The 19,884-nt window shown below is 36.7% G+C and overlaps 1 protein-coding gene across 1 annotated transcript; it reads left to right on the top strand.

Annotated features, from left to right (window-relative positions):
• Nucleotides 1-12,345: 12,345 nt before the first annotated feature.
• LOC111018138 (ribonuclease MC-like) lies at nucleotides 12,346-13,655 on the top strand. The gene is made up of 2 exons (XM_022294101.2): nucleotides 12,346-12,621; nucleotides 13,034-13,655. The coding sequence occupies exons 1-2, from the start codon at nucleotides 12,376-12,378 to the stop codon at nucleotides 13,478-13,480; spliced, it is 693 nt and encodes a 230-aa protein (XP_022149793.1). The 5' UTR covers nucleotides 12,346-12,375; the 3' UTR covers nucleotides 13,481-13,655.
• Nucleotides 13,656-19,884: the final 6,229 nt, after the last annotated feature.

Here is a 19,884-nt window from a genome sequence, read left to right as displayed (position 1 = left end):
CTCGTTATCTTTTTCAATGGAAGTTACTCTCCTATGAATGTCTCCTATCAATATTCTTCCTATCATGTTCTTCTTCCACTACATTTGCACCTACTGCCCTCTTCCACGACCACGAGCATTTCCGTAATTTATGGCTATGTCCTTTCTTCTTATGCACCATCAAAACTCAAAGGAAATTGAGTAATATTAAGTTCTGCAAAACCTGATCAAGAAATGCCCGGAATTGTGGTCGGTGGCGTGTTGCACAAGAACGCGCCTGCCACTTATTCATAATGAATCTCCACCGCGGCAGAGTCGGAATATTCCAGGTACTCGATATCATGCTCGAAGTGTTCACTGCCCCGTTTTGCCACTTTAACACCCACATTGACAGTTAAGGAAAAATAGGTGGTATTGACGACTCTTGTGCTTAGTTTGAGGGGATGAAGAGATTTAATACTTATGGTGATTTTTCATTTCCTCTAACACTATTTGCATCTGCTTACTTTGTTTTCTTGCATGTTTCAGTGATTACTTTGTTTTCTGGCATGTTTCAGTGATTCCAACCCATTAGCTTAAGCTAATGGATTGAGTGGTGGTTTATTCATCAGAACGGTAGGTACTGTGTTCGAACCCCTGCGTTGTTGTTCCTCCCCATTTATTATAATTTCCACTTGTTGGGTCTTGATGTAATTTTCCAAGCCCACAAGTGGGTGAGTGTTACTCCATTACATTTCATTCCAACCTCTTGCACAACCTTTTCTTAACTATTTCCCTCCCAACCTCAGTCTTCCTACCCTCAAATTCTCTAATTTCATATTCTTTAACAATACTAGAGTGCCTAACTTTTGGGAAAGTACACTTTTTATTTCCTCTACGTTTTTCAAAATCGAAGAGGGCAAGGGTTCAGTAGGCACGAAATTTATCGTACTTCCGGGTAATTGAGACGGCTCAAGAGGTACTAACCTTGGTGGACTGCAATGGAATGACTTTTTCTACACCTTTTCTTTTGCGTTCGGATTGGTGGAGGAAGAATAATCCATGATTTTCGTTATTTTCTTAAAATATGGAAAGGGAGAGGTTATAAATCATACTTGATAGTGCCGAAAAAGGGAATGGAAGGAGAGATTTGAGGAATCTTGGAGATTTTAAGAAGAAGGATGTGTGGGTCTTTGGTTTTGGGAGTGAAAATCTCAAAACATAAGGGAGATAGATAGGGCGTTTGCATGAGGGTTTTGAAAAGGGATTAAGGTATTGGTATTTATATGTTTCGTGTTACCCTACGCTCATTTAGGAAATAATCATAAAATAAGTCCAACAATTTATTTTTAAAATATCGAATTTCAACTCTTAAAATGACCCATAGTTAACTCCTTCAATTTATTGACCCTGAAAGTCAAACGATAAAAAAAAAAATATATATATATATATATATAAATTAATTCTACATCAGAAAGCCTATCTAATGGTATAAGAATTATGCAAAAATAAAACAAAAATATTTTACACAAAAAATTCTCTCAATATCAGCAGAGAAACTATCCTTACTATTATTTCGGAAATCCGTAGTAGTATAGAGATTTTGTCTTTGTCAATGTACTCACTGAAATATTTATTTACTCTATTATCATTTGATATTACCTTTATTATCTCTTAATTCTACTACTCCATGTGATAAATCTTCTCAACTAAAAACAGACCTAGCCATCTAGATTTTAACTTACCTAGGAATGACATCAAACGTGTATAAAATAATAACACAGAATCGCCAGGTTCTCTGTGTCCAATTTCCTCCGTGGATGTAGGCATAGTCCGAACCACGTAAGTTCTCTGTGTCCAATTTTTCTCTCCTTTATATTTGAAATTGTCATAATTAGATCTAGTTTATTATTCCGCTGCCAATTTGCGATTTGGGACATTGAAAATTATAACATTATCAAATATTTCAAAGTTACCACACGTGAATATCATGCAACCCTTGTTTGATTCGTCATATATAAGAGGTCAATCAAGGATGTGAAAGATAAGTCTTGTCCTAAAGATCAACCTCTAAAATAATAACACAGAATCGCCAGGTTCCAAGTTTCTAGACATAATTTCCTTATCATGCCATTTTTTAGTTTGATCTTTGTACCGTTTCGCATTTTTTATAAGAAAATTATCTATTTTCATCAAACTCATTCAATTGTAGCAAATTCGCTTCACCTGTAGCAAAAAAAACAATCTCATTAAAAATATTATTTTTAGATTTCCTCGATCTCTCTCTCGCTCACCCTCGATCTCTCTCTCTCGCTCACCCTCGATCTCTCTCTCTCTCGCTCACCCTCGCTCTCTCTCTTTATCTCCTCCCCCATTCCTCTTCCACTGAGCTTATTTCTTCGGTGAATGACTTCCTTCGTCGGCTTTGATGTAGCTGTCGTCAGCGAAGTCACGGGAACCATGGAGGCTACTGGTTTTAAAAGAAAAAAGCTCAAAGATTTAGGGGTTTTTTTAAAGTAAATTGCTTTTTGTGGTCAGTAAAGAAGAAAGGGAATAATAGTAATTAGAAAAAATACAGAAAGATGGAAGAAGGAAAAGAGAAACTCCAAGAAAATTTTAGAGGGAATGAGAAAAAAAACTTTGCTGAACAGGAAAAGAGAATAATGAAAAACGATAAGAAAAAAAAATATGGGTGGAGGGGTAGTGAGGGTCATTTGGTGGGAGGGCGATGTCAGCAAATGCCTATAAAACTTGTGTTTTGAAAAGAATGATTAAAAAACTTAAAAAGCCCTTATAGAATTATTTTGTCTATTTTCCCAAAATGTTATACTCAACAGACAAATCGTTTAAGGCTCAAATGAGAAGACCCTCATCACCGACTACGACAATTACAACTCACAAGTTTATTCTTAATTTCTTTAATTCGCTTGATATATAATAATAAAATTTATTGGACATGCTTTGGAAATAAGTCTTGAGATTGACCACATTTGTTCTGCTGCTGGATGAATATTGCTTTTCAAGAACTTCCCAAAGTTGTTTTGAAGTGCTTGCCAACCATGTAGGCGGGAGCGGCTGGTGAGAGAGTGGCATTGATGAGAGTCATTATCCAACAGGAACAATTATTTATTTCTATTTCAGCTTCTTTCTTTTTTTCTTAAAAAATAAAAAAATAAAAAAATAAGCGAGGGAGTGGGGGAGAAATGACAACGACATAAGAGCAATTTTGGCCACCGACTGTTTTTCTCCATGTGGTGAGTTGAGTGATTTTCTGAGTTTGATAAAATTTCAAATTCCCTTGTTTTATTTATAATCCCAAATTTTTGTATAATTAATATTAAATATTTTTGGGTGTACGGGGTATTTGGTGAGAATGTGCTCTTTTGCAATCTCATCTTGAACATTAGTGGAAAATATTCTTGTCGTCTTCCTCCGTGGATGTAGGCATACTCTGAACCACGTAAGTTCTATGTGTCCAATTTTTCTCTCCTTTATATTTGAAATTGTCATAATTAGATCTAGTTTATTCTTCCACTACCAATTTGCAATTTGGGACATTGAAAATTATAACATTATCAAATATTTCAAAGTTATCACACGTGAATGTAGGCATACTCTTCATTGCCTACATTCACGTGTGATAACTTTGAAATATTTCAAAGTTATCAAATATTTCAAAATTATAACATTAGTGGAAAATATTCTTGTCGTCTTCCTCCGTGGATGTAGGCATACTCTGAACCACGTAAGTTCTATGTGTCCAATTTTTCTCTCCTTTATATTTGAAATTGTCATAATTAGATCTAGTTTATTCTTCCACTACCAATTTGCAATTTGGGACATTGAAAATTATAACATTATCAAATATTTCAAAGTTATCACACGTGAATATCATGCCATCCTTGTTTGATTCGTCATATATAAGAGGTCAATCAAGGACGTGAAAGATAAGTCTTGTCCTAAAGATCAACCTCTAAAATAATATTTGATTGAAAATTAACGATTCTATATAATTTTCCGTTCTACATAAAATATCTACACACAACCACAATATGCAAATAAGGAAGAAAACTGTAAAGAATAAGAAAACGACACAGCAAATTATACTGGTTAACCACTAAGGGTTATGTCTAGTCTTCCACTCAGATATGGGTAATTCACTAATAATTGTTAATAATTGGATATAAAACTCTCCCCAAAATATCCCCTAGAGGTATAGGAATGAAAAACTCACAAGAATCAAGATACCCGATAATGACGATCTTGATAAACCCCAAAACCTCTGTCAACACCCGAGTCGTTTGCCACTAATTTGCTGCCAAAACCCACTCAAAATTGGTTGCAAATAACACTATTCTCGGCTGGTAAACCATAAACCCCAAAAACTGCATTTTATGAACATCGAAATAGCGTCATGGCGCTGTTCCCAACGTCATGGTGCTACGAACGCAAAAACTAGCATGCGCACCCACCAGGACAGCGTCGTGGCGTTTTCTTCTCGGCCCGAGTGGCCTGCAGCGTCCCACTTCCCTATTTTTCATCTCCGCTTCGACCTCGACGCGTCCCGGCTTGATCCCGTATCATCCCTAGCTCGTTTCGACGTCGTCTTGATTCCACCAATCTCAACAATCTTGATCCAGTTGGAATCAAAAACGACAATTCTCTACCTCCCACTGCATCAACAGTGTCCCATCATCTTAACACCCTCTGTCAAGGCACAATTTTGACTACTATATCAACGAACTAATCCACACTACTTAGCGCTACCCATCTGTTTGTGATTGCCCCGAGATTGAGCAATCCTACGTGATCTTGTCTCCCATACGTCAAAGACATAGTCACGTGTCCCACTTAATGTAAGTGGTTCTCATTGCTTCCTTTCTCGATCGAACGCAACGACCTCTCAATGAAGATTTCCCTAATGACTTGGCAGTCTCACTAAAGTCTGTTGCCTCTCTAGAGACATTACCCTTGACTTCAAAACCAAATGTAGCCTTCTCCCTCAATGCACTATCTTGCCTATGCGACTTCATTAGCTCGCTCATCTGTCTTACAACTGGGGTATTATCCCGACAGTCTACTGAACACCTCACTAAGTTGTTCTCTGTTCCCATTCTTTTACTTCCTTGCTGTTGTAATTGAAGTGATGGTAGATTCTTCTGATATGTCATGACTGTCAATGCTGCTGATTCTTTCAAGTCTCGCCCTTAACCATCTACAGCAACAATGTGCAACATGCGTCTCTCAGATCCCCTAGCAACCTCATACTCAGACATATAAACAGAAGATTTCTTGTGGTCTGTCGCCACCACCCTGAATTCCTTCTTGAGCTTCCGGCTACCCCCAACAAACTTATCGTTGTAGCCAACATTGTCTAGCTTCCCTGTAGATAACAAATTAAATCTGAATCTACAAATAGACCTGACGCGTCATAGCACCAACTCGGCCCTTCGCCTGTCTTCAAATAAACATCTACAATTCCTCTCACCTTGGAGATACTCCTATTCCCCAACTTCACTAAGCCATAATCACGTACAGTAAGAGATGAGAACCAACATCTATCTGAAGCAACGTGTGCTGATCCTGCAGTGTCTACTAGCCAATGGTCTATAGATATGTTCCTCTGAATACAGGCCAGAAACTCTTCAATCCACTTTTCTCCTGTTACAACATTTTCAGTATTGTTCCCCTTCTCAAAATCTTCTTTGAACTTCCTACAAAAGCATTTAACGTGTCCCTTCTTGCGGTAGTAATAACACTCCACTTCGCCACTGTAACTTCCACTACCCTTGCTATATCTCTGCTGCTGCTTCCCATTGTAATTCATCTTTGTCTTCCCTTTGTTTTGAGTTACAAAGCTTATTCAACCCCATTCTTCATCCCTGAAGTAGATGCAGACATTTTCTCTAATTTTATCCGGGCTTCCTCAAATAAGGCGACATCATAAATAGCTGAAAATTTCAAGCTATTTTCCCCTACTGAATTCGACACCGCAGTCTTCATCGTCTCCCAATTGTCAGGCAAAGACATCAATAGCCTCATAGCTTTCATCTCTTCTTGAATCTTGACACTCATCCCTTCTAATTTGTTCAATATATCGTTGAGCTTATTAATGTGGGAATTCATCGAGGTTCCATCCTCCATGTGGATATTAAAGTACTTCGTCCATAGAAGTATTTTTGTATTGGCAGAAGATTTTTCATACCTGTCTTGTAAGGCTTTCATCAATTCCTTCGCTATAGTCTATTTCGACACCATACTACAAACATTCATCAGCAACGACATTCTAATGTTCGCAACAGTCTGCTCATCCACCTCTTTCCAATCCTTGTCTGTTATCTCCGCTGGTCGATCTCTCCCCTAAAGTCTCGTGTATCTTCTTGCATGTAAGAAGATCATTTACCTGCATCTTCCAAAAACTGAAATTTTCCCCAGTGAACTTCAGAAGTCCTTCATAATAATGGTGTGCGTGATATTTGTCTCCAATGATACTGCAACCCTGCAGCTTTGATACCACTTGATGGGAAATTAATGGTCTTGTATAATTTTTCCGTCCACACACAACCACAATATGCAAATAAGGAAGAAAACTGTAAAGAAGAAGAAAACGCCACAACAAAATATACCGATTTAGCACTAAGAGCTACGTCCACTCTTCCACTCATATGTGAGTGATTCACTAATAATTGTTAAGGATTAGATACAAAACTCTACCAAAAGTCCACTAGCTTCTCAGTATTTTAGACAATTAATATTTAGGTACAGGAATGAAAAACTCACAAAAATCAAGATACAATTTCCCCGATAATGATGATCATGATCAACTCTAAATCCTCTGTCAATACCCGAGCCAGTGCCACTGATTTGCTTCCAAAACCCACTGAAAATAACCCTCTTTTGGGCTAGTAAACCCTAAACCCTGAAAACTGCATTTTATAAACATCGAAATAGCGTCATGGCACTATTTCCCGTGCCATGGCTCTACGGACACAAAAATGTGCCGGCTCACCCACCAAGACAGTCTTCTTGGCTCGAGTAGCCTACAGCGTCCCGCTTCCCTATTTTTCATCCTTTCTCTGACCTCGACGCGTCCCAACTTGATCTCGTCTCATCCCTAGCTCGTTTCGACGTCGTTTTTACTCCATGAATCCCAACAATATTAACTGTGCTCTTGTATAACATATTTAAAAGTTCGGGGCACATATGTTAATGTGGGCGAAATAGATAACTCGCCAATTATATTCCTTAAACTTGGAGGTTGAGTCCCAACTCTACATTTATGATACTTGAAATAAAAAAGAATAATAAAAATAAAATTCTACGTGATATAACTATTTTAAACTATGTTTTCTACCATTTTTAATTGGGTTTGCTTTGGACCAAAACTTAAAAGCACTTCAATTTGTACATGTGGCAAGAAATGGTAATATCACAGCTCAAAAGCTTTCTAACGAAGTCGCATTATGAGAAAAAGGGATACATTAGCTTTAAAAAAAAATTGCTATAATAGATTTTTTATAGCGGTTTTTGAAAGTCCTAATAACTCATGCTATTAAGGGCTCGTTTGGGTAACGTTCTTGTTTTATGATTTCCATTTCTTGTATAGAACGTCAGATGAGTTGAGCTATGCTCAAGTTGGCTATTTATTTTTTATTTTTTTTACTTTTTGTTAAAATAAAATTTAGTAGATATAACATATATGGGAAGAATATAATTTACCATATAAATTGGTATAAAAGTCTAAATTATTAGCTTCTAATAAATAATTTTTTTTTTACTAAAAAAATAAATAATAAAATTTTCAAATATTTGTTATAAAAAAATTCTAAATAATATCAAATATAAACAATAATTATAAAAAATAGATAATAAATAAAGAATTCAAGTCTAGTGACATACGCAACTCAAACCAAGGACAGCTTGAATGTGAGCACTTACACCAACCTATCTAAGGATTTAGATTGGATTACAAACCCGATATATAGGATTTATTCTAAAACTATAAATGAAAACGGTAAAAACGAAAATATTTTTCATAATTTCTAAAATTGAATATGTTCTTTAGAAACGTGATTGTAAATTTAAAAATAAGAAACATGACGGGTTAGCAAAAACATGTCTATTTTTTAAAAAATAAGAAACGATGACAAGAAATAAAACGAAAGGGAGAAGTAATAGCACTTTTATATGGCTATGAAAACATTTAATATGAAAAGCCATCATCACTTGTAGACCATGTGGCAAACTGAATTTTATTTATTTATTTGTCTGAAATTACCATTCTTTGAAACAAAAGAAAAGAAAGAAAAAACTAGGTTTAACACATAACACACCAATATAAAGACAAACGAAATTTATAGTCGTGGAATAACATTTATGTTTATTGTTTACAATTTTTACCCAATACAAGTGTGGAATAGTTATTTTTAATTCCAAAAATATACTTTTGAAAAATTTATATTCTTTAGTTCTTCAAATTTAGGATAATTGTGATGTTTACCCTTGAAAAAATCTGTATTAAATTTACTACATATAATTTGAAGATTTATTTCACAAAATACTTAATGGTCTCGTTTTAATTAAGTGGAGAGTGGTTAATTGGTCTTTTATATCGATTCGAACGGAGAAGGATTATTAATTTGAATGTAATAAAAATATCTCCATTTCTTTTTAAGATGGAGTGAAAAAAAATAACAAACTTGAGAAGATTGGGCGCCTCAGCATAGTGGCGATCAATGTTGGAGGTGATTTTTCGGCTCACACGTAATGTACAATGGGTAGATCATGGAAGTTATACGTGGCTTTCACTATCAAAGTTCAGAGGTGATTGGTGGCCGAACCGCTTACTTAAAAACTTCTATTCTCGGTTATCGGTTAAACCGATTAGCTTACCTCTCGGCTCAGTCCCAATCTCCAACAGATTCCACGATAACACGCTACATTTCACAGCAACCTTAAAGAGCCGTTGAGACCTTGTCGGGAACTCGATTTGGGATATCGCCTATAAATAGAACTCATTTACTCCACTTAGAGGTATGCAAACACTATATTCTCTCTTGAGTTTAGTTCGGCTAGCTATTGACTTTGGTATCAGAGTGTCTCCTATTTTGCAGGTCTTCTGTTCAACACATTCGACTCATTGACCAGGACATCCATACCCGAGCCAACGTTCGCGGAGTTGGTCAATTTTTTTATTCAACACAAACTAATTATTCTGTTAAATAAAATTGAAATAAACCCAAATTATCAGGTCAATTCGTATTTTATCTATATCTTAAAGGCTAACTCAATAATGTCGTGTAATTTTTTATTTTTTATTTTATTTTTTTTTTGTCCTTACTCAAATTATTGCACGTGAACTCAAATTTTATTCACACTATAGTATTTTTTTTTTCTCCCTGGAGTTGTTCTCATCTAAAACTCGAATTTTATTTATTTGGTTTCTTTTTCTTTTTCTTTGTTTCCCCATAATTTAAGACTAGAGCTAAAATCTATCTCTTCCCACTTCTTATCCATACCGCATCAAAATATATATTATCCCCAACGATTCCACACTTCACAATAATCAACACTCTTTTTCCCTTCCACTCTTTTATCATATTTCAAAGTTATCACACGGGAATATCGTGCAACCATTGTTTTGTTCGTCGTATACAAGAGGCCAGTCAACGATGTGAATGCTATGTCTTGACCTAAAGATCAACCTCCAATATAATAACTGTGTTCTTGTATGACATATATTAACAGTTGCCATATTTTAATAAGAACATAGTAGATAATTCATCAATGACGTAATTGGAAGCTTCAATCTCACCTCCACATTTATGATACTTGAAATAAAAAATAAAATTAAAATTAAAATGGGACGTGATATAATTATTTTAAACTCTATGTTTTATACTCTTTATAATTGGTTAGATCTAGATCAAAACTCAAAAAGCACTTCAATTTGTACTGTGGCGAGAAATTGTAATATCATAGCTCAAAAACTTGATAAAGAAGCCGCATTACGAGAATAGGGGATACAATAGCTAACAAAAAGAAAATGCTATAATTGAATTTTTATATCGAGTTTCGACATGACGGAAAGATAAGATCTCAGGTCTCATTCTTTTGTAGAGTTGATAGTGATGCTAGTAGATATGCTACCTACGTCCTTGCTTACCTTTCTGATGATGCCTATAGCTATCCCCTGTCTTTGCAGGGTGGTATTGCTCTCTAAATGTGGGGTGTACTGTTGCTTCAGGTGGGTAGCTTGCCACTATGCTAGTTGCTTCAGGGGTTAGTTTTAACTATTTAGATTTCTTTTTATTAGGTTTTTAACCTATCTGGCTTTTTTACCCATGGTTTTATACCCCATGTTTACCATCGGATTTCTAACCTTTTTGGCTTTCGCCAATGGATTTATACCCTGAATTTAGTCGATACAACTGTGTTTCTAACCTATTTGACTTATACCTACAGTTTTATACCCAAAGTTTAATGAACACCATTGAGTTTTTGAACCTATTATGGCTTTTGACAAATAATTTTACACGTTTCATTGATTGGTTTGACTTGTTTGCTTTCTGTTTTTTAACCTTACTGGGCCTACTTCTAGGTCTGTCCCAATTCGAGTTTCTTGACTGTTGATTAACTTACACATGCCCTCACTGGAGGAGGTTTTGTTTGGACATCAAACAAAAAATTTTCTCAAGTATAAGACATAGGAAGTAATTAATTTACCTAAAATTTGAACATCAGAGTAGAATAAAATATTTGAGAAAAATCACATATCGTGATTAAATAAAATTGAAAATAAATAAATAAATAACGTGCTTAATTTTGTGTTTAAACAATTCATCGCTTTCAACCATCTCGGGCAAGAATAATTCATGGTTTACCTTCCTCTGTGGATGACATTCATTGTCAACAGAGTGTTGTTGACTTCCTCAGAATTCATGCCGACTGCCTTGGCCTTTAGATCTTAGTCATCTCCATAGACAACACCAATTGTTGATGCAAAAATTTGGCCTCCTACGATTTTGTAAAATCCACACCAATCTTTTAAAATAAAAGGGATCAACGAGACGTGCAAAATAGAAGAGTATGTACTAAAGACCAGTGTGGTTCTCGCCATTGAAGAAGTCGAGTATGGAGAGTAGGGTATTTTGACATAACCAATAATACAGATATGTATATGTAGTATACTTTGAATATTTACCTTGTATTTATAGAGGTAAAATCCTAAGGTCATTAGGATATCTTATCCTTTCGAATATAAGATATATTCCCCTCAATCTATGGGAAATTTTTAGACCATGAGTACTTCTTGTTTCAATACCAGAAAAAAGGGATTTTCTCGTCCATGACCATAAGATTTTTATATTCGCGTGAAAACATTTAATATGAAAAGCCATCAACAATTGCAGCCCATGTGCGAAACTGAATATTTTTTTATTTAATTATGAAATTACCTTTCTTTGAAACAAAAGAGGGAAGCGGAAAAAAATAAAGTACTTGGTTTAATACACCAATAGAAACGCAAATGAAATTTATAGTCGTGGAATAAGATTATGTTTATTGTTTTCCATTTTTAACCGATACAAGTGTGCAATGGTTATTTTTAATTAAAAAAATATATATTTTTTAGTATTTCAAATTTAGGATAATTTTCATGTTTACTCTTGACAAATTGTGGATTAAATTTACTATATAAATTGAATATTTATTTCACAAAATATTTTATGGTCTTTGTTTAATTACGTGGAGAGTGGTTAACTGCTTTTATTATATTGACTCAAGGTGGGAAGGGATATTAATTTAAAAGTAATTAGCCAAAACAAGACAGGTAACAGTAATTGACATATATATCTAACTAAGACGTTGCGAGTTCGATCTCCCACTCTACATATTGTAAAAAAAAACTCATAAGCTCTGAGCATATTTTATTTTTTATTTTTTAAAAATTTATAAGTAATTAAAATTGATAAGTTGGAGTAAAACAAAAATACATATTATTGGGGATTGTGATTCATAAGAAAAGCCATGTCCTTTTTTCTTTAATTTATAAATTTATCTCCATGCGGTCCATATATGAACCCCTTACCCACTACTTTTGTCAATATCTTTAAAATTATGACATGCAACTTTTTGTTTTTTTGCACATGTGAATATGTTTTCATTAATCATATATTTATATATATTTTATCTGAAAAGGGTTGATTTATTAATCATATTACAAAACGCTAATCCATCTTTTGTAGGCCCCTTTTTGTAGTTATCCAAAAGAACAAAAGACAAACTGGTATGTAACACAAATATTTAAATTATATAGAAAGAGAGAACGAAAAATGGGCTATGTAGAAACTAGCTGTATAAATAGCACTCGCTTATTAGATCACTCACGAGCTACTAAGATCTGTAAAACCTTTAGAAATGGCGCAGAGAGAAATTATTGTGTTGGTTTTAAGTATGTTGGTATTGGTAGCAATTTGTGAGGGACTCAACGAGTTTGACTACTTGCAGGTTGTGATTCAATGGCAACCAGCTACTTGCAGTGATTATAATAAGCCTGCATGCTTTCAAGCCCCAGGTAATAGATTCAGTATCCATGGCGTGTGGCCCAGCCTATACGATGGCTATCCAACCCAATGTTCCGGTAGTCCCTTCGATAGGAATCAGGTATATTTATGTGTTCCCATATCTAGCTTGTTTCTCGTTTTCAGTTTTATTAAGAAATTTAAATCTATGACAAACTATTTATGTTTCTTGTTACTAATTTTTTATGAACAATCTCAAAATTGTAAACAAATTTTAGAAACAACAAAAACAAATTTCTTCTTTTGTCATTCGAATTCTTGGATCTGTGTCTGTTAGGAGTCGTGCCATTCTATTTTTCTTTATTAAAAAAAAGGAAATAAAGACAAGAGACGAGAATGTTATAAACGGGCTCTACATATTCTTTAAATTTGGTTCATTTAGTCGTTGATATCGTGTAACTATTGTATATGAAAATAGTGAGAACCAGTTGAAAAAAAACACCCTAACATTAAACAGTAAACCCTATTTTTAAAAAAATTTATTGAGTCTCCAGATCAGCGGACTACAACCCGGAATCAGCGAAATTTGGCCAAACGTAGCGACAGGCGACAACTTTTGGCTGTGGCAACACGAGTGGGACAAGCATGGAACATGCAGCGAATCAACATTTTATGACCAGCAAGAATATTTCGGATTTGGAATGGATGCATATATTCATAACAATCTCCAAGTTATTCTGAGTAACAACCAAATTACACCCAACGGACGAACATACACAAGGGATCAAGTGTATGCAGCAATTAGAGCAAAAACTGGAAAGACGCCAGCCGTTCGATGCAACTACAACAGCAGGACTGGAGCATCGCAATTGCATGAAATATCTCTGTGTTTCAAGAAGGATGCTTCTGTTTTTGAGGACTGCCCCTTAAACGCCAATAAATGTGGTGCCTCTTTCGTTTGGAATTCGTGGAACACTGTGAAGGCTATATCTGAAGAGTAGAACTCATGAGTTGTACTCTGTGATAAATGCCTCCTCCATGTTCTCTGGGGCATTATCAAAGTTTTTATGTTTCTAAATAATTACTCCCGAGTTTGTGAAGGATTTATGAATAAATTAAAGTGTCTCGAGACTTATAAAAAAAATTATGCTTGCACTTCTGTTTTGGAATCTCTCGGGTAGGAGAAACATATAAAAGAGAGAGAGAAAAAAATATTTATTCTTTACTTTTTTTAAAAATAATTAGCAGACAAAAACGCCCATGCCATGGAATTTTTTATTTATTTATTTTTTTTTCCTGGTTGATGTTTAAATAACGTCACAAATAATAAAAAAAACCATAAATGTCTGTCTTTTCCGGTAAAAAACCCACCTAAATTGTTTGTGATATTTTTTAAGTGTCATGGAATCCTTGAATTTAGGTACGATTTAATAACGTCATAAATAACGAAAAAAATATGTAAATCAATATTTTTTCTTGTGAAAATCGCGCCTCCACTTTTTGTCACATTTTTAACTATCATAAAATCCTATATTTTTTTCGTGACGTTAAAGTCATCAATAAATAAAATTTCAAAATACTTCATGCTTTCCCTCAAAAAACAAACCTTTCACATTTTCTGGATGGCTTCTTTTCGGCTTTTTTTTACTGTTCATAAACGTCATTGAATCTCTATTTTGTTGTAGTGTGGACAAGAAACTTCCTATTGACCCATCAAGAGGTAAGTACCCCTCGTACTTATTATCACAGGTTTAATAATTTCTTTTAAAGAAACACACATCAATATTTAAAAATTTGTTAGTAGCCAATGGATAGTTTTGAAAGATAAGAGACATAACAAGAGTTATAATATATGTTTATGCAAAAAATTGCACAATGTCAAACCTTGGTCAAGCTTGAACTCGGTCCTAGGTCCGACTTGGAAGGCAACGGGAAAACCTGCACAAGAGGGCAACATCTCCGATGTTCAAGTCAGTAAGCATGCAGCTCATACTCAATATTAAGTTCAAGGAGAAATTTGATACTTGACAGTGAAATGAGACCCTCTATTTATAGGTTTAGGCCCCGACAGGGGTTGGAAAAGGCAGTTGTCCTGGTCGGAGTTAAGGTCGAACCTGTCGGGCTTAAACTCGGACGGTTTTACTCGATTATTGGTATCTTAATAGCAGAAATAATGACTAAGTTATCCTCTTCGGAAGCCTCCGAGGTTGGCCCACATAAAATTTCATCTGAAAATATTCGGCGAATCACTGTCCTCGACGTGGTACTCTGGTTTCCTTCCCCAAACATTGACCCCCATCTGCCAGATTCAAGCTCGATCTGGCAGAGAAGTGATTTTCTAGGAAACCAACCAATGCGGCGACTTCCGGGCTCGTGGTACAAAATACTACCGTTGAAGAATCTCAAAAACGGAACCAATAGCCATCGTGTACTCGAGTATTTTCGATGTTCGATCTTTCGCATGATCTAGATCGTTGCCTTTTAAACACGTGTAAGGTTGAGATTATAGTTCGGTATACTATAAAAAGTCATAGATGTCAGATCCGTTTTTTACGCTTTCTAAAATCTTGGAGTCCGACCTGAGCAAGTTGGAACTAACCCTAGGTCAGTCTCACTCTTCTGCTTTTGTCTTGAATGTTTAGTTTTCAAATCATGTGTAGCTCTTCCAGTTCATCTAGTTCGTCCAATAGCGTAGATCAGAGTCGGAGCCCTTCACCTAAGAAGGTCGACTATGTAGAGGAATTCGCTAGTTGGTTAGATTTCGAGCTGGAGGAGGAAATAGACAACTTTAGATTTTCTGAGGACGATGGGGATGACAGTGAAACCTCCACTGCAGGTCAGGGTTTGGAGTTCCCTTCTCAAATGCCGGAGAACTATCTCGACCCTCTCCGTAAGAGGTACAGCATTCCGAAAAGTATTGTCGTCAGGCTTCCCAAGGAAGGGGAGCGTGCCGATGACCCTCCATAAGGGTGTTCGAGTATGCCTTTCGCCTACACGTTCATCATTTGATGTAAGAGTTCCTAGCTCGAATTTGGTTGGCTCCTACTCAGGTGGCCCCCAATGGATGGGGTGTTGTCTTTACCTTAGCTGTTTTATTTTGGCTAAGGTGTCGCGAGGTAGCGGGCTAGACCTCCTTAGGACCGACCAGCTCTTAACCTGTTTCAAGGTAAAGCGCATCTCCATGAAACCTGAGAGGTATTACTTGTGCGCTAGAAAGGGTGCATGAGGCATCCTCAAGGGTCCGAGTCCATAAAGAAATGGGTCGGAAAGTGGTTCTATGCCTCCGGAGCTTGGTTGGCCAAGGACGAGTCCGACCAGCCTTTCTACAGTCCCCTATAGGTTTGGGAACTTAGGTAAGAAGTTGAGTCTTTTTATTTTTCCGAACACTGCTCATCCTTGTACTCCAACCCTTTGCTTCTTTTTTGTTTGACAGTTGCCATCAAACCTATTCCTCAGCTTTCTCAGCGACGTTCGACATTTTGAAAATTTACAAGGATAAATTCAAGAGTGGCAAGAAGACTGACACTCTCTTAATCGACAAGCTTTTTCTTGCTTCAGGATTGCTAGATTGCAAATCCTCTACTAATTCCTCTCGAAGCTCATAGACCGAACTCGGAGCTCGATACGTCGTACTTGGACCTTCATTCGAATACTTAAAGCCTTTATTATTTTACTTACGTTGTTTTGAATCTTGTAGCGATGGTTTGCGGATTCGCCCAAGAATCTGATTAATCTTGTAAGTTTGGAACTAGGCGAGGTGCGACCTGACCTTTCCCAAGTACTCCATCCGAGAATCCTTTGTCTAGTACTAATCCTTTATTTTGTTCACAATCATCTGCGAGTCGCTAAAAATTTGGATGTGGCTGGCTCCCATCATTTAGTCATGTGCAATTCGGCCAAAAGGGCTTCGTACTCGGCCTCATTGTTTAAGGTACGAAAGTTGAAGAGAAGGGCATACTCGAAGCTCATGTCATCTGGTGCGAGTAGAAGCACGCCTGCACCATATCCTCTTTCATTAGAGGACCTGTCCACATACATGGTCTATGGCAAGTCAGATACAGAAGTTTGGGTCGGTGGCGGCATGAGTACGGCTATGAAATCAACTACGGCTTGTCCTTTCATAGCTGTTTGAGGTTTGAATTGGATGTCATACTCACTTAATTCCACCACCCATTTCATTAGCCGACCAGATGTCTCTGGCTTATGAAAGACCTGTTTCGACGGTAAGTTCGTGAGCACGGTCACAACATGGGCTTGGAAGTAGGGCCTGAGTCTTCGTGCCGAAGTGACAAAGGCGAGGGCTAGTTTTTCCATTAGAGGATACCTGGTCTCGGCCTCGGTCATGGCATTACTTGTATAGTAAACAAGACTCTAACGTACGTCGTCTTACTTGATTAAGGTTGAGCTGATGGCGCTGTCCGACACGGCCAAATACAAGTGTAATTTATCTCTTGACATAGGTTTCACGAGCAATGGCGTCAAGTAGAGGTAGCTGTTAAGCTGTTAAAAAGGCTGTTCACACTCGGACGTCCATTCAAACGACCCATCGCAATATTTTAAAAAAGAGGAGGCATTTATCAGTAGACCTGGAGACAAATCTATTCAGAGCAACAATTCTCTCAAGAAGAAAGAAGTGACATGTCCAACGAAGAAAATCATAAATCTTCAAGCTCCAATATACAACTCACAAGGTAAGGAACAAGTTGTTAAGGCTTATCATTGGACTAACTTGATTCGTTTTGATGAAGGAAATGAAAACCTTGATTTGAGGACAAATCCTTTTAAAGAAAGGGGGGATGATACGAATCCATTTGTGACCAATTACATATATCAAAGGAGCAATTATTACAAGAAAGGCAAGGAAGATTCAAGAGGCTTTCACACTGCACCTTCAAAAGCTTGTTAATGCACAAGAACCAACAAAGAGTTTTGAGCCCGAATTTATTCATAATGTTACTTCAATGAGTCAAGAAGAGAATGGAGCAAAGATGGCACGGGAAAAGTTGTCTATTTTGAGAGATGGCACGAAGGACAAAAAAAGTTTGCAGATTCGTGAACAGGTGCCTTTGCAGATTGTACCTCTTTGGAGTTTGTGAAGTCAAAAGTTGTCAAACCATATCCAAATGTGAAGCGCCTCATACAGCACATAGATAAGACCATTTGAAGCATGACTACGTTTTCTGATCTGCATTTAAGTGTCTAGAATGATGTGAAATCAAGTTTTAATTTGCATGTCTTATTTTCTACAATTTGCATTAAGTAGTATTTTGAAAAACTTTTGGTGTTCTTATGTTGAACGACCATTTGGCCTATTTAAAGGCTTGTAATGCTCTTGTTATGGATAACTTAAGATTAAAACATATTGAAATTCAAGAACTTTTGTTCCTTAACACTTTTGGTGTTGCTTCTTTCAAATCTTGCTTTAGGTTTGATGTTAAACCGATTCATTGGATTAGTCTCGATCAAGCTAATTCTGAAGTGAGTCGTCTTAGGATCTAGGAGTGACCATCGTAGATTCTAAGTCCGATCTAAGCGTGATTCATCTTCTAACCTTACTCTTGGTTGGAATCATTCGGTAAGTTAGTCGTTTTTGTGAATGTTTGCAAGGATCCTAGAAGGACCTCTAGCTTTGTAAACACGAGCAACTTTGGCGCTTATCATGGGATACAAATTTCTTTTATGTATTCAGCTTTTATCAACTTGTTAACTTCCTCAACAATTACATCACTTCTCTCTTTATTTACAAGTCTTCTTTTTGCTTAACAGGTTGGAACAATGGATCAATGTTGAGGCGATGTAACATTATCTTCGGATTGATGCCAGACATGTCTTCATGAGACCATGTGAACATGTCCGAGTTTGATATGAGGAAGGAGATGAGCTATTTCCTATTAGTGGCCCCCGGCTTGGTGCCTATGCTCACTTGTTTCTCTGGCTTGAGCAAGAGAACAAGCTTCAGCTCCTCGGTAGGTGTAACAATTTCATCATGGTTGCTCTTGAGCTGCTTGTCCTCGGAAGGCGGGACAATCTGGTTGGGCAGGGTTGCCTTCTCTTCCAAGGCACAAACTACTTATCCTTTGAGTGCGGAGGTATAACACTCTCTGGAAGTCTCTTGCTCACCTCGGATCGTCCCAACCCCGTTGACAGTTTAATACTTCATAACTTGATACAGGTTTTATGGAATTGTCCAAAGTGAATGGATGACAGGTCGCCCAAATATGGCATTATAAGCTGACCTGACATAAATCACCACGAACTCAGCCATCTAGGTGACTTTGGTGTCGCCTTGGCCAACTGTGATGGGAAAATCAATGCATCCTTCAGGGGTGATAGATTCCCTTGCGAATCCAACTAAGAATGGTCGACTTTTCTTGAGTTATGCCCTGTCCATCCCAACGCCATGTAGGTGGTGAGGGACATAATATTGGCTAAAACGCCGCCATCAACTAGCACTCTTCTGACCTGCACATGGTCGATGATTACGCTTGTTTACATGCGTAAAAAGAAGGTTTTAGATACTGTTTTTACTATATTTTAACTTTGTTTCGGACTTTTTCTCGGTCGTTTGAGTTCCAATTCATGCAAAATTCATATATAATGGTTTGTGATTGGCTTATATTGTATTTATGACATTTTAGGACCATTTGGGAGTGCAAATTAATCAAAAGAAGCAAAAAGACGGAAATATCAACATGGGAGGCGCCAGGCGCCTGGGAAGGCTGCAGAAAACTGTTTTTCTTCCAACTTTGCCCTTAATGAAACACGTCTTCCAATGCGTTTTGGTGGTTCCAACCGATGCATACGTGTAGAAGAAGTGTTCCACTATCAGTTTGAGCACGATTTAGTCAGTCAAAAGAGTTGGAAATGGGTGATTCACCATCGTTTTAGGACCTACCTAACCAATTCTGGACAGCTATAAATTCCAGCAGCTTCTCCACCAAACTCATCAAGCCTTGCTTCCTTCTCTTGATCATTTTTAGTGTTTCTTTGTTGCTTTCTAAGAACTTTTGAGTTGCTTTCATTAATTGCTTTTAGTTTTTAAATCCCGAGAACTTTACATTCCTTTATTGAGCTTTGTTTTGTTTCCGTTTGTACTTAGTTATTTTCTACCTATTCAAATATATAAAAATCCAGTACTTTGCTTATCTTCCCTTTTCCTTTACTTTATTTTAGTTAAGAGAATTGTGTTTTTGGAAGAAAGAGCACGTGACACTCCCCCTTGCTTGAAAGAGAAGGGCAAAGCTCTCAATCCCGAGCAACACTCTCCGTTAGTTAACTTTTGTTTTTCACACATGCATTCCAATTTCAACCATTCTACTTGCTGTATTTTCTTCAATATGTCTTTCTAAATTCCCGTCTCTAGCCCGGTTATGGATAGTTAGCCTTTTATTTCTTATAAGGGTTG

Source organism: Momordica charantia (assembly GCF_013281855.1).
Source record: "Momordica charantia cultivar OHB3-1 chromosome 8 unlocalized genomic scaffold, Mcharantia_2.0 BLBB01000008.1, whole genome shotgun sequence".
Lineage (NCBI taxonomy): Eukaryota > Viridiplantae > Streptophyta > Magnoliopsida > Cucurbitales > Cucurbitaceae > Momordica > Momordica charantia.
Note: the sequence above shows the minus strand (reverse complement) of the source record. Positions and strands in the feature narration are given on the sequence as shown.